Source organism: Salmo salar, chromosome 13 (genome assembly GCF_965601325.2).
Source record: "Salmo salar chromosome 13, fSalSal1, whole genome shotgun sequence".
NCBI lineage: Eukaryota > Metazoa > Chordata > Actinopteri > Salmoniformes > Salmonidae > Salmo > Salmo salar.
Genome location: NC_138303.1, coordinates 10,969,007 through 10,983,686, shown reverse-complemented (window position 1 = coordinate 10,983,686; position 14,680 = coordinate 10,969,007). Strand labels below are relative to the sequence as shown.

At 42.1% G+C, this 14,680-nt stretch overlaps 1 protein-coding gene across 1 annotated transcript; it reads left to right on the top strand.

The window, feature by feature from the left end:
• Positions 1–1,252: 1,252 nt before the first annotated feature.
• LOC106566367 (synaptophysin-like protein 1) lies at positions 1,253–13,376 on the top strand. The gene is made up of 6 exons (XM_014134314.3): positions 1,253–1,444; positions 1,615–1,692; positions 3,796–3,914; positions 6,815–7,016; positions 11,624–11,815; positions 12,082–13,376. The coding sequence occupies exons 1-6, from the start codon at positions 1,427–1,429 to the stop codon at positions 12,211–12,213; spliced, it is 741 nt and encodes a 246-aa protein (XP_013989789.2). The 5' UTR covers positions 1,253–1,426; the 3' UTR covers positions 12,214–13,376.
• The last annotated feature ends 1,304 nt before the right edge of the window (positions 13,377–14,680 follow it).

Below are 14,680 nucleotides of genomic sequence, written 5' to 3'. Positions count from 1 at the left end.
GATACAGAAAGACACAGGAAGAAGAGAGATCATGATACAGAAAGACACAGGAAGAAGAGAGATCATGATACTGAAAGACACAGGAAGAAGAGAGATCATGATACAGAAAGACACAGGAAGAAGAGAGATCATGATACAGAAAGACACAGGAAGAAGAGAGATCATGATACAGAAAGACACAGGAAGAAGAGAGATCATGATACAGAAAGACACAGGAAGAAGAGAGATCATGATACAGAAAGACACAGGAAGAAGAGAGATCATGATACAGAAAGCAGTGGAGCGTCTAGTAAAGAAAGCATAAAGAGGACCAAGGTAGGAAGCAAGAGTAGTGATGTGTTGGAGTGGAAAGTGGTGATAATGTTTGATGAGACCACAGGGCCTCACTTACACCCTATCAGACTAACTAATGCCATAGAGAAAGAGGTAGGTGAAGTGAAATTAGCTTGGTTCATTGGAAATGGTAGATTGTTAATATTGTGTGGTAGCCAGGATCAGCAAGAGAAGATTTTTAAAATGGAAAAGCTTATTGGGAAGAAGATTAAAAGCCATGTACCTGGTGCTTATGGTAGATTGAGGGGAGTCATCACTGGTGTCCCAATATTTATGTCCACAGATGATATTAAAAAAAAATTGAAATTTTGTAATTGTGGGGGAGAACACAGTGCAGCATTTGGTGGATGCCAGGTACAGAGAGAGGCTAGAGAGGCTCAAAGATATAGGATCAGTCATGATGTATCGTATGCAGAGGCCATAAAACAGATTGGTAGAACTACAGTGCAGACTGATGGATCTTACATGGATGTACCTATCGTAAGTGGACCTGCTGTCAGGCTGATGGATCTGATGGTCCTGTCATGGTTTGGTGTCAAAAGACACTTTGATAATGAATAAAGTTGACTTCATAGCTTTCATTAGTAAGGTTATCAATACGACTTGGTTTGTGGAAAGCAGAATCGCCAGTTTGAAGGTTATTGTGGAGATGGCAAAACAGATATTGGGGGGTAACAGATGTTACTGTTGAAATGGTTGTTGACGTGCTGGGTGGAGTGTTTCGGCATGATATAGATACAGTTTAATGGGGTTTGGGAGAGGGGTGTGGCAGAAGTTAGGGATTTATTTGGTTTAGAATTGTATTTTCATGGTAGTACAGAATCGGGCAGATCACAATTGATCGAACATTCCACACAGTAGGTGGCGGTAAGGCACGTAAACGATTGTTTGCGGACCGCCATGATACCATAGAAGAAGCCGAAATAGAAGACGGAAATGTGGACTATCCATTCACGACGTGTCACTTTAAGAACATCGGTGATCACGTGTGCAGCGCTTTTCACACACACACACAAAAAAAGTTTGACATAAATTTCGAAAATTATTTTGCAATTGTCTAAGTGTCCGAGAAATACATTTGGATAGTGGTACGATGGACGGGATATCCCAGGTAACAACAGCGGGCCAAATACGTTTTTATGTGTTTGCTAAATATAATTTTCAACCTACTTCTATTGCGTGGTAATCAATTTGTGTTGTGGTTGAATACGGATGCTCTAACGAAAACCTTGTTTTAGCTAATAACAAAATGTTTATCCCTCCCTCCCTGAATATCAAAAGAAAATTCTGACTTCAGGATTTGCTCTTAACCTGGGACCCTTGAAAGAGCCCTTGGCATTTATTAGAGCGCTCGAATGGGTAAGTTCGTTTTTTTTGTTCTTATTTCCTTATTAGGCTATTATGTGGCTAACCAAGTTAAACTCAACCCGGAGATGTACGGAGTTGAGCGGCGATAAGTGTGGGCGGACTTGCGCTCCTACGTCACATCAAATGAAGTTTTTATTTAAAAAAATAAAAATAAATAAATACGGCTTTCGATCAAACTAAATAATAGTCTCAACGCTGTTGATGTGAAGTAACGTTACATCGAGGAGTTGAATTTCGCTTAGTTATTATGTAGCCTTGCATGGGGAGGAATTCAATGTATCAAAGATATGTTTTTATTTAACAATCATTTAGGCCTATGGAACCAGTGACCTTTTAAACCGTGCTGCTGTTATTGTGCGGGAAATTCCCCCCCCCCCCCGCCTGACCTCCTCCCCCCCCCGCCTGAACTCCTTTCACTGATCTTAATATGACAAAATGGGTTTCTAATTGATTGAACCTACCTTGTCATTGTACAGAACATGCCCATAGTGGCGGTATGGGGAGACCACCATAGTGGTGCAGTTCACTTTTTAATTATCTAGCAAAGGTACATTTATACCAGTCGGATGAGAGCTGACATTCCCGTGTGGCTCAGTTGGTAGAGCATGGTGTTTGCAACACCAGGGTTGTGGGTTCGATTCCCACGGGGGACCAGTAGGGAGAAGAAAAAAAATGTATGAAATGTATACATTCACTACTGTAAGTCGCTCTGGATAAGAGCCTCTGCTAAATGACTAAAAATGTTTAAGATTTTTTTTTAACTTCGTTGTAGCAAACTGAACATTTAAACATTGTAACAATGTATTTTGCAAAGCATGTTATGAATGCCTGCCTGAGCTGTGACACAACACATTGTGCAGTTACAAAAGACTATAGACCATACCTCTTTATATTCTTGTTTTCATCTTGCTGGTAATGTTGATAAAAGACAACCAGTATATTACTAAAAGACAACCAGTATATTACTAAAAGACAACCAGTATATTACTAAAAGACGGTTATAGTGTTATATATTGTGTTGAATATTATCAGCCGTCTTTCATTGCAGAAGATCTGTCAGCACCAAGGCATTCACAACGTCTACACACCTGTCTGTAGGTGGTGCTTCTTGAGATTTGAGAAGTGTTTAGACATTTTTATTTTACATTTATTTAACCAGGCAAGTCAGTTAAGAACAAATTCTTATTTTCAGTGATGGCCTAGGAACAGTGGGTTAACAACAGATTTATTTTTACCTTGTCAGCTCGGGGATTCGATCTGAGTCCAACGCTCTAACCACATGGCTACCTGCCGCCCCATGCATCCTGTACTGTATGTATAAAAGGCGTGTTTGTTACAGCGAATAAAACAACTTCTAGAGCAAGGCTGTTTATAGTAGGCTAGTGGCCAGTCCTTTTGTCAGGCAGGACCATACAGAACACATTTTGGGGGCATTGCCACTAGCCTATAAACTGAAATGAAAAACAAATAATCCCCAAAAATGTAAAAATAAATAAAATTAACATCCGTTTGGAAAAACAAACTATACTGAAACTATGTTTGACTCCAAAACAAATTAAAATAACTTTTAAACTGAACATAAATCATGATTGTTTTTTTTTGGGTGCGGGCAAAAATAATGTTTAAATAAACGTCAATCAAACCACCATATTTAACCCTTGTATCAAACCCAGACCGTCACTACAGTTCTACAACCACAGTTGATTTCTAAGGCTGTTTTTTTTCATTCTATATTCAAGTGATAAAAATCACTTCCTGTGAGGAAGGATGTCATTCTGGTATGTGTGAGACACTCATCCACGATGACTCGAAGGCCAATGATCCAGTCTTGCTCCACATTCTGTCAGTAGTTTTATCTGATCCGTTACCTAACCTATCAACTCCTCTCACAAGGCCTTCAGACTGCTTTCAACCTGTAAAGCAAACTGGTGTTATAGTTACCACAGGGTGACATAATTATCACAGGGTGACACAGTCATATGTTCTGTAGTTTTTGCACTAAAAGTTATTTCCAGTTATATCCTGTCGTGTGTCAACTGCTTCTTTCATTTTGATTGCGTCCTGTCCTTATTTGAGTTGTCTGTCTGTCTGCAGGTCTTCTCCATATTTGCCTTCGCTACAACGTCGGGTTATGCCGGCTCTACGAGCATCAACGTACAGTGCCAGGGAAGCAGCAGCCAAGAAATCACTGCTCACTTTAACTACCCGTTCAGGTAAGCAGAACATAAGCAAAAACATGCATTTATCTACGACTATGACTGACCTGAGAAGTGTGTGTGTGTTTGTCCCTTGTGAACACAACTGTTACGGATACAGGTATTCTGTGTGTATTTCTTTCCTCTCCTTCTCCCCTACTCACAGGTGGCAATCATCATTCCCTAATCAGTCGCCAATCAGAAGACACACCTGCTCCTTTTCCCTTACCCAATCACATCCCCTTTCCCTTGGTTTAAAAGGATCCCAATCAGTTCTCTCTGGAGATCTCTCTTTTTTGTTTTTGCACTTACATGTCACTTTGTCTGTTATCCTAAGAGTATAGTATTGTTATGGTGTATGATTGTTTGTTGGTGGGAAAAGGGGACAACCAGCCAAGTCGTCCATGGGCCTACATTCCCCGCAGGAAACAGTGTCTAAATACCCTAGTTAGAACTGGGCGGACCACCCACTGTATTATTGGTTAATTAGCTAGCTGTTCTTAAAGCAGGCTAGACTAGCTTAGGGGTTTGTTTGGATATTTATTATTTCTTTCCTTGGGTCCAGCTCAGCCCCTTTTTCCCCACACTCCCTTACCGTGTGTTTATAATACACCTGAAGTGTTTGACGGTAGATTTAGGTTGTCTGTGGTTTTTAGTTCTCAATGTTACTTTTTCACTGGGGTGATTTGCATGAGATATGTTACGGGTCTTGTTTCCTCTCCCCCCCCCCCCCCCCTAGACTGCAGGGCAAAAGGGGTTCGTAACATAAGTGGGGGCTCATCCAGGATCTGTCTTTACTGACACCCATGCCGCTCGTGCAAATTATCGTGGTGGTCTAGTTCAGTGTTGAGCGTCACCGCTGGGAATAGCTGATGTAGCATTAGAGTTTGCTATTTGTTGGCTCTTGTGTATTAGTGGTAGTTCAAAATGGCTACTTTTGAGTTGAAATCCTTTTTGGATAACCCTACGTGGGAGCTTTTTGACAAATGTCGTAGAATTGATTTACTGACCTTGGCTGACCATTATTCTGTATCTATTCCGCAGTTTATTTAAAGTGGAGGTTAAACAGCTGGTGTTAAATGTTTTGTTGGAAGAACAAGTGCTTGTGTTACCGCTGCCTGAACCTACTACCCCTGTAGGGGATGTTGCTGCTCCTGTAAGCCTGTCTCAGGGCGAGGCTAAAGCTCCAGCCACATTGCCCCGTTTTGATCCACTCTCCTCACTGTCAAACGGTGATGCCAGGAGGGATGTCCGTTCGACACAGCTCCAACTGAGAGAGCCCAAATTAGGTGAGAAAATCTCCAGTTGGAGATGTGTAAAGTTGAGGCAGAACGAGAACAGCGGCAGTTGGAGTTCAAAATGCGCCAGATTGAACTGGAGACAGCGAGGCTAGCCTTCGTTGCTGCTGTGCCTGTTAGTGAGACGTCCTCATCAGCTGGAGCTTCCAACACTTTTGACATTAATAGGCAGATTGACTCTCTGAACAAAGGTATTAAGGCAGAGGTTGACTCGTATTTTTATGTTTTTGAACATGTAGCATTGAAATGGCCTGAAGAGGTATGGTGCCTATTACTTCAGTGTAAATTAACTGGTAAAGACCAAGAGGTTTTTTGTCAGCGCTACCACTTGAAGACAGTTTGAATTATGAAGTGGTCAAAGCTACTGTTCTTTGCGCCTATGAGCTTGTTCCTGAGGCATACCGACAGAAATGTAGGTCTCATAGAAAGTCTTCTAGTAAGACTTATGTGAAATCTGTTTGATAAATGGCCTGCTGCTACCAAGGTAACTGATTTCAACTCTCTCCGGGAGTTAATTTTGTTGGAAGAGTTTAAAAATTGCTTACCCGAACGCATTGTAGTTTACCTAAACAAACAGAAAGTATCCTCCCTGTCAGAAGCGTCTGTGTTGGCAGACCAGTTTGTTGACGCACGAGCGTGTTTTCGGCTCATACTGAGAGTAGAGCCACTGAGTTGCCTACTTTTAGTCTTAGTCGGCCAGCAGAACATCAAGCACGCCAGAAAAACGTGCGTCCCTGTTTCTATTGTCATAAGATGGGACATATGATTAATGATTGCTTCCTGCTAAAACGCAAACAAGGGATTCCTCTTTGTGCCAAGCTGCCAACAGGTGTTGGTCTAATTCGTACGGTTGTGGGGTCTGAAACGAAACGGATGCCTCAGGGTAAATGTAGTTTGAAAGTCCCAGTCCCCGACCGCAGTTATGAACCGTTTGTTTACCTAACCAATGACGAAGCATCTCAGCGTCCGGTTAAAATCCTTAGAGATACTGGTGCGGTGCAGTCGTTTATATTGTCTGTGTTGCCCTTATCCGACAATACATACTGTGGTTCCAGTGTGTTAGTTCAGGGTATTGAAATGGGTTTTGTGCCATTGCACTTTGTGAATGTACACTCTTGAGTTAATCAGTGGAATATTCAGAGTGGGGTACGTCCTATGTTGCCAGTAAAAGGTGTGACCTTTATAATGGTAACGATATTGCCAGAGGAAAGGTAGTACCCGTATTGATAAAAGTGACCACTCTCTCTCTAATGAGCTGGCACAGAGTTATCCACATGTGGTTCCCCGCTTGTGCTGTCACTCGTGCTCAGGCACGACAAGTGGTGACGTGATAGATTTGTCGAACACTGTTCTGTTCAAAGAAGTTGATCAAGAGGATGGGTTGTGTGCTACTTCTGAGAAGCTGATCACCTCTGACAAACAGCCCAGGGAAGATTCGAAGTATATTGAACTTATTGCTGATGCAATACAGTTACCAGTCACTCGTGAGCAGCTGATTGCTAACCAAAAGGTTGACAACAGGCTTGCTAAATGGTCTCGTCCCCCCCCCCCCCCCCCCCCCCCAGACTGCAGGGCAAAAGGGGTTCTTAACAACAACCTTGTCTTACTCTACTCCTACAGACTCATGGCTCACCCGTTCACTGTCCCCTCCTGTAAGAACGACTCCAGCGCTATCCAGAACTATCTGACTGGCGACTACTCCTCTTCAGCTGAGTTCTACGTCTGTATCGGGGTGTTTGCCTTCATCTACAGCACCGCCAGCCTGGTGATCTACCTGGGCTACCAGCACGTCTACAGGCAGACCAGCCGCGGCCCCATTGTGGTGAGTTAACTGGAAATTGTTCTGTTCATGCTCTTTTCTTTTTTTTGTACTGGTGAGTTGAAGGTGGTAGGTGTTGAGTCCGTCTATAGAATGACTTGAACACTAAAAAGCTTGAGAGATTTTGTTGTGTGTCGCTAAAAACATTTGAAATCTGCGTGAGACTTTGGAACAAGCAAACATTCTGTAAACCTGGTCTCATTGAGGTGAGTTAACTGGAATGGTGAACTTTATGTTCTCTGTGGTAGTGGTGAGATGATGGTGTTGATGAGTGTTTATGCTCTCTGTAGTGGTGAGATGATGGTGTTGTGCAAAATCCCCCTAGAACTATTTTCACTCAACTGTTTTTGTTAAGAGTGGCATGAAACACACTAAACGGGTCGAGTGTAATTAAAGACACCTGATATCTGCACTTTTTTAAAACGTTCTGCAAACAATCTGGATCACACATGGATTCTTATCCAATTTAAAAACTCAGGCTCTTGGTTCAACCGTTGTTTCACTACGAGGAAGTCTAATGCCACACCTCGACCAACACCACCTCCGTGGAGTCTAAAACGAGGTCCGAGAAAGCGCACTTAATGGGTGTGTCAATGAAGACCTGGGGAGGGTGAGGGGGGTCCTCTGGACCTGGGGAGGGTGGGGACCTCATGGAGTCAGCAGCTCTGGAAAAAAAAACAAAAAAAAGAACTACCATCGTGTCAATAGTGGAGCCACTTTAAATTAATATTCCAAGAAACTGTCATTGAAAGTTTTGGTTGCTTGTGGATCAACCGATCTGGGGCAAGTACATACGTAAATGAGAGGGCTGTGTTCCTCATGGTGAGGGCTGGAGGAGATGGCTGCCGTTTTACAGGCTCTTAACCAATTGTGCTATTTTGTGTTTTTTATTATTTAACTTATTTTTTACATAATGTTACTGCTACTGTCTCTTATGACCAAAAAGAGCTTCTAGATATCAGAACAGCGACTACTCACATCGAACTGGACAAATATTTTTTTATTTTGCTGACGCAAAGGAAATACTGTTTCTCCCGGACCAGGCCCAAATCCCTGTCATTTGCATGAAGAGAAGACTGAGATACAGGGGGCGCAGATCCAGGTCCCTTGTGAGAATTCGTCCTTGAGTAGGTAACCCACCTCTACCATCTGTTCTATTGGCAAACGTGCAATCACTGGAGAATAAACTGGATGAGCTCCATTCGAGACGATTCTACCAACGGGACATTTAAACTGTAGTATCTTATGTTTCACCGAGTCGTGGCTGAACGACGACATGGATAATAATACAGTTGGCTGGGTTTTCCATGCATCGGTAGGACTGAACAGCTACGTCCGATAAGATGTGGTGTGTGTCTATTTGTCAATAACAGCTGGTGCGCAATGTCTAAGGAGTTCTCGAGGTATTGCTTGCCTGAGGTAGAGTACCTCATGATAAGCTGTAGACCAAACTATCTACCAAGAGTTTATCTACATTTTTCGTAGCCGTCTATTTACCACCACAAATCGATGCTGGCACTAAGACCGCACACAACGAGCTGTATAAGGCCATAAGAAAACAAGAAAATGCTTATCCAGAAGTGGCACTCCTAGTGGCCGGGGACTTTAATGCAGGCATACTAAAATCCATTTTACCTAATTTCTACCAGCATGTCACGTGCAACCAGAGGGGAAAAAAACTCTAGACCACCTTTACTCCACACACAGAGATGCATACAAAGCTCTTCCTCACCTGCCATTTGGCAAATCTGACCATAATTCTATCCTCCTGCTTACAAGCAAAAACTAAACAACGAGACAGCCTATAGGGAGGAGGTCAGATACCTGGCAGTGTGGTGCCAGGACAACAACCGCTCCCTCAACGTGAGCAAGATGGAGCTGATCGTGGACTACAGGAAAAGGAGGGCTGAACATGCCCCTATTCATATTGACAGGGCTGTAGTGGAGCGAGTCGAGTTTCAAGTTCCTTGGTGTCCACATCACCAACAAACTATCATGGTCCAAACACACCAAGAAGGTTGTGATGAGGGCACAACAATGCCTATTCGCCCTCAGGAGACTGAAAAGATTTGGCATGGACCCTCAAAGTTCTACAACTGCACCATCAAGAGCATCCTGACCGGTTGCATCACCGCCTGGTATGGCAACTGCTCGGCATCCGACCGGAAAGCTCTACAGAGGGTAGTGCGTATGGCCCTGTACATCACCGGGGCCAAGCTTCCTGCCATCCAGGACCTGTATACCAGGCGGTGTCAGAGGAAGGCCCAAACATTTTTCAAAGATTCCTTTCACCCAAGTCATAGACTGTTCTCTCTGCTACCGCACAGCAAGTGGTACCAGAGCACCACGTCTAGGTACAAAAGGCTCGTTAACAGCTTCTACCCCAAGCCAAAAGACTGATGAACAATTAATCAAACGACTACCCGACTATTTGCTTTGACCCCCCCCCCCCCCCTTTGTTTTTACACTGCTGCTGCTAATCATTGTTATTTTATTGTTACTTTTTAAAATTATTTTTTTACTTTAGTTTATTTAGTAAATAATTTCTTAACCAACAATGCAGTTAAGAAAATAGTCACGGGCTTGTGAGTGAGCATTTCACGGTGAGGTCTACACCTGTTGCATGTGACAAATAAAATATGATTTTAAAATAATTGTCAAACACTTATTTTAGTTTGCCAGGCACAATGGAACCAATAGAATGTTTCCAAAAGTGCTAAATCAAGCGCACATCAAATACTTTCAAGTCTTTGACGTTGTGTATTTAACCCAGGTCTCCTTCACTAGTTTAAGTCCAAACAATCAGATGTATTGTTACGAACCGGCTCAGAGTTCGCAACAAAAGGGAGACAACGTGGAGACAAGGAGTATCAAAATATATATTTATTAAATAAAGTAACTAAGTAATTAACAATGGTGTGTGTAATCAGTAGTGTGAGTGTTTGCACACCTGAATGTAATAATGCAGGGTGTTGAAGGGTGCCAAAGCAGACAACCAAAAAACCACAACTACTACAACCAAAAACAACAAGGTGTCTGCATGGAGAGAGTCTCCCCAATGACTGTGGAAGAGGTCTATTTATCCTGGGACACCGCCGGGCCCAGGTGCTTCCCATCTCGCTGACGACCCTTCCAACTCCGCCCACCGGCATCCTAATAAGGAACAAGAGCAGAGAGAGAATGCGGCAGACAGAGTGGGAGGGTCGTCACAATATTAAAATGGAAATCATAAGCCTGAACACATTTGTGGAATGCAGTAATAACCTGGTACAAAGTGAGGTTGTTATATGGTCTGTTTACATACACTGCCTTCAAAAAGTAGTCACACCTCTTTTACGTTTTGCACATTTTGTGAAAGCATGAATTGAAAATTGCTCAAGTTCTGATTTTGTCCTAAACACAATACCCCATAATGTCAAAGTGGAATTATGTTTACAAATTAATAAAACATATTTAAATCTGAAATGTTAAGTGAATAAGTATTCAACCCCTTTGTTATGGCCTAAATAAGTTCAGGAGTAAAAATGTCCTTAAGTCACATGCAGTGCATTCGGGAAAGTATTCAACCACTTTTACTTTTTCTACATTAAGTTTTTACAGCCTGATTCTAAAATGGATTAAATCGTTTTTTTTCTCATCATCAATCATAATGACAAATCCCAAAAAGTTTTTTAGACATTTTAGCAAATGTATTAAAAATGTAAAATATGCATGGTAGAACGGGTTTCGAATTGATTTGAAACACATTGTGCAGTTAAAGAAGAGACGGTAGCCCATTGTACTCTTTATATTCTCGTTTTCATCTTGCTGGCAATGTTGATAAAATACAACCAGTATATTACTAAAAGACAACCAGTATATTACTAAAAGACGGTTATAGTGTTATATATTGTGTTGAATATTATCAGCCATCTTTCATTGCAGAAGATCTGTCAGCACCAAGGCATTCACAACGTCTACACACCTGTCTGTAGGTGGTGCTTCTTGAGATTTGAGAAGTGTTTAGACATTTTTATTTTACATTTATTTAACCAGGCAAGTCAGTTAAGAACAAATTCTTATTTTCAGTGATGGCCTAGGAACAGTGGGTTAACAACAGATTTATTTTTACCTTGTCAGCTCGGGGATTCGATCTGAGTCCAACGCTCTAACCACATGGCTACCTGCCGCCCCATGCATCCTGTACTGTATGTATAAAAGGCGTGTTTGTTACAGCGAATAAAACAACTTCTAGAGCAAGGCTGTTTATAGTAGGCTAGTGGCCAGTCCTTTTGTCAGGCAGGACCATACAGAACACATTTTGGGGGCATTGCCACGAGCCTATAAACTGAAATGAAAAACAAACAAGTTAGTAAACTGAAATTAAAATAATGACTTATGTAAATGAGATTTTGATTTTTTTTTTTTCACGTTTCTAAACATGTTTTCACTTTGTCATTCTGGGGTATTGTGAGATCCATTTGAATTTAGGTTGTAACACAACATTTGGAATAAGTCAAGGGGTGTGAATACTTTCTGAAGGTACTGTGTAGGTGGGTTTCTTAACGTTCATCCTGAACCTGAATTTATTGTACAGTTTTTATTTACCATGTCTCCCATCCTTCCAACAGGACCTGCTGGTGACAGCAGCCTTCACCTTCCTGTGGCTAGTGTCTTCCTCTGCCTGGGGTAAAGGCCTAACTGACATCAAGTGGGCTACCAGCCCCTCTAACCTGGTAGGCTTAATCTCCACTTGCAAGGACGTCAGAAACAAGTGCACATCAGGAGCAGTGCCTCACATGGGGCGACTCAACTCCTCTGTGGTAGGCTATATACGCATCATTCATGTTGGTTATAATCTGCACCTTCAATTCAAGGAAACTGCTTTAAAAAAAAATGTTTTACTTCCTCAATTGATTGGATTGAAATGGGGAAGAACCCTGCTTCACCTTACAGTCCTCTTTTGTAATATCTTTTCTCAATCTCAGAACGGGAAGGTTCATAATGAGGCAAAGTAGCAACATCTCAATTAAAAAAATGTAACTCTTCCTGACTAAGAAACATGATTTTTGTCGCCCCCTTATGGCAGATCTTTGGATTCCTCAATCTGATATTGTGGGGTGGTAACTGCTGGTTCATCTTCAAGGAGACCTCTTTCCACAAGTCAGCCAACCCCCCTGCGGTCATGGAGGGTTCAGGGGTCAGGTCCCTGCCGTCCTAACTGGGCAGTTCTCTACTGTCAACGGCTGTGTTCCAGACTGCCTACAATGCAGTCACACTGCATAAATGAACCAGTCTTTGGAGCGACTCTTAACTTCCACTCAAATTCTCACGTAGTCACGCATCGATGCCATTTGGAGACAATGTGACTTTGTGGAAGTTAATATTTTTTCCCCTCTGTGATTTCTGACTTGTTAAACACTTATCCAGGCGTTTTGAGATGTGGACTGATTTGCAGATGACCTGGAACAGAGCTGAAGTTTCCTCCACCCGAGTAGTTCCTATACCTTTTTCAAATGATTTGTAAATTGGTTCGAATGCTGCTTAGAAATGTCTTCTGTAAACTTAACCACAGTTTCTTTCATGCATTGCCAACATTGCCACATTTTATTATTCAAAAGCTTTCGAAGTGGTGAGTTTTAGGTTCTTTAAATAGGTACAAAACTGAATCCAGCAAATATAAAAAGGAGACATTTTGGGCAGGGTGTGAATTTAAGTCGTAACTAGTTTTGTTTCATTTAGTTAACTCTTTACTTCACGGTATAACTAACCCAATGCAACAATCAAATCAGTTTATTAAAAAGTTGCTGTGTGATTATTTCTTTCTGTTACTCTGTGGGTAGTTTAGTATATTTTTTTTATACACATTAAACAAAGTGCTTATTACAACAAGGGCTTTGCTTGTTATTTGCCACTTATAAGAAACTAAGCAGAAATGATTACGGACATCTGTGTGATGCTATGATCAATTCTACAGTACTTTCATGTCATGTTCAAAATGTGCCTTTCTTTCTTTGTGCCAGAAGGTTTGTAATATTTCATGCGTTTTTAAATGAACACGTTTTTTTTTTTAATATAAATGGGAAAATAAAGCCAGCAAAGTCCTGTTTTCACTTTGTCACAAGTAGTGATGAATTTCATACCTTTTGGTCACAACCATTTTTCAACTCTGTTGTTCAAATACATTTTAAATGATGTTCTGTAATTCCTTGGGTCTCTTCTACCTCAGTTTTGTGAAGTTTTCACTCTTCAAATAATAATGTTATCTTTCAAATGGTCAGTCTCATTCAGTATTGTTTATATATATACATTTCAATTTAAGGTATCATTATTGTGACACACCATTTAAACAAAGCTGTAAATTAAAGGAAAATAGCTGGTAAATGTGTCCTGTGTCTTCTATAATTTAGATTTGTCTTCATGTCTGCACTGATTTTACTACCAGGAATGTGTACCTTGAAAAATAGTGTACAAAACATTAAATTGACAGGAAACTCAGCCCCAGGACAGTAAACCCACCACAGCACTGCTTCAGATACAGCCCCACGACAGTAAACCCACCACAGCACTGCTTCAGATACAGCCCCAGGACAGTAAACCCTCCACAGCACTGCTTCAGATACAGCCCCAGGACAGTAAACCCACCACAGCACTGCTGGGGTAGGAAGTCCAGAGGCGGCCCAGGGGGAGCAGGTAGCTGACTAATGATCTGAGAGTAGAAACTATTGGCCAGTCTTCCAGTTCTTGCCATGATGCTCCTGTACTGCACACGTCTGAGTGATGGAAGTGGGGAAAACAGGATATGACTCGGGCGGCTGGGGATCCTGATGATCTTCTTGGCCTTCCTGCAACACCTGGTGTTGTAGGTGTCCTGGAGGGCAGGCAGTGTGCACCCAATGGTTTGTTTGGCTGAGTGTACTAAACATGTTTTTTTTTGTTTGTTAAATGTAACTTTTATTTAACTGGGCAAGTCAGTTAAGAACAAATTCATATTTACAATGACGGCCTACACCAAACCTGGGCGACGTTGGGCCAATTGTGCGCCGCCCTATGGCACTCCCAATCATGGTCGGTTGTGATACAGACTAGAATCGAACCAGGGTGTCTGTAGTGACGCCTCAAACACTGAGATGCAGTGGCTTAGACCGCTGCGCCACTCGGTAGTGTCTTGCAGTCAGCGGCGGAGTTCCCGAATTTCTTCGGCCTCCTGAGGTTAAAAAGTTGCTGTCATGCCTTCTTCACCATTGTGTCCGTGTGGTTTGACCATTTCAGCTCCTTTGAGATTTACATTTTAGTCATTTAGCAGACGCTCTTATCCAGAGCGACTTACAGTAGTGAATGCATACATTTCATACAATTTCATTTTTTTTTTTTTTTGCTGGCCCCCCGTGGGAATCGAACCCACAACCCTGGTGTTGCAAACACCATGCTCTACCAACTGAGCTACAGGGAAGGCTAGATGTGTATACCGAGTTACTGGACGTTTTTGACCTTCTCCACGGTGGCCCCGTTGATCAGGATGGGGGCGTGCCAGGCCTGGTTCCTCCTGAAGTCCACAATCAGCTCCTTTGTTTTGCTGACATTTTTTTTTTTTTTGTGTGTGTGTGTGTGTGTGTGTGTGTGTGTGTGTGTGTGTGTGTGTGTGTGTGTGTGTGTGTGTGTGTGTGTGTGTGTGTGTGTGTGTGTGT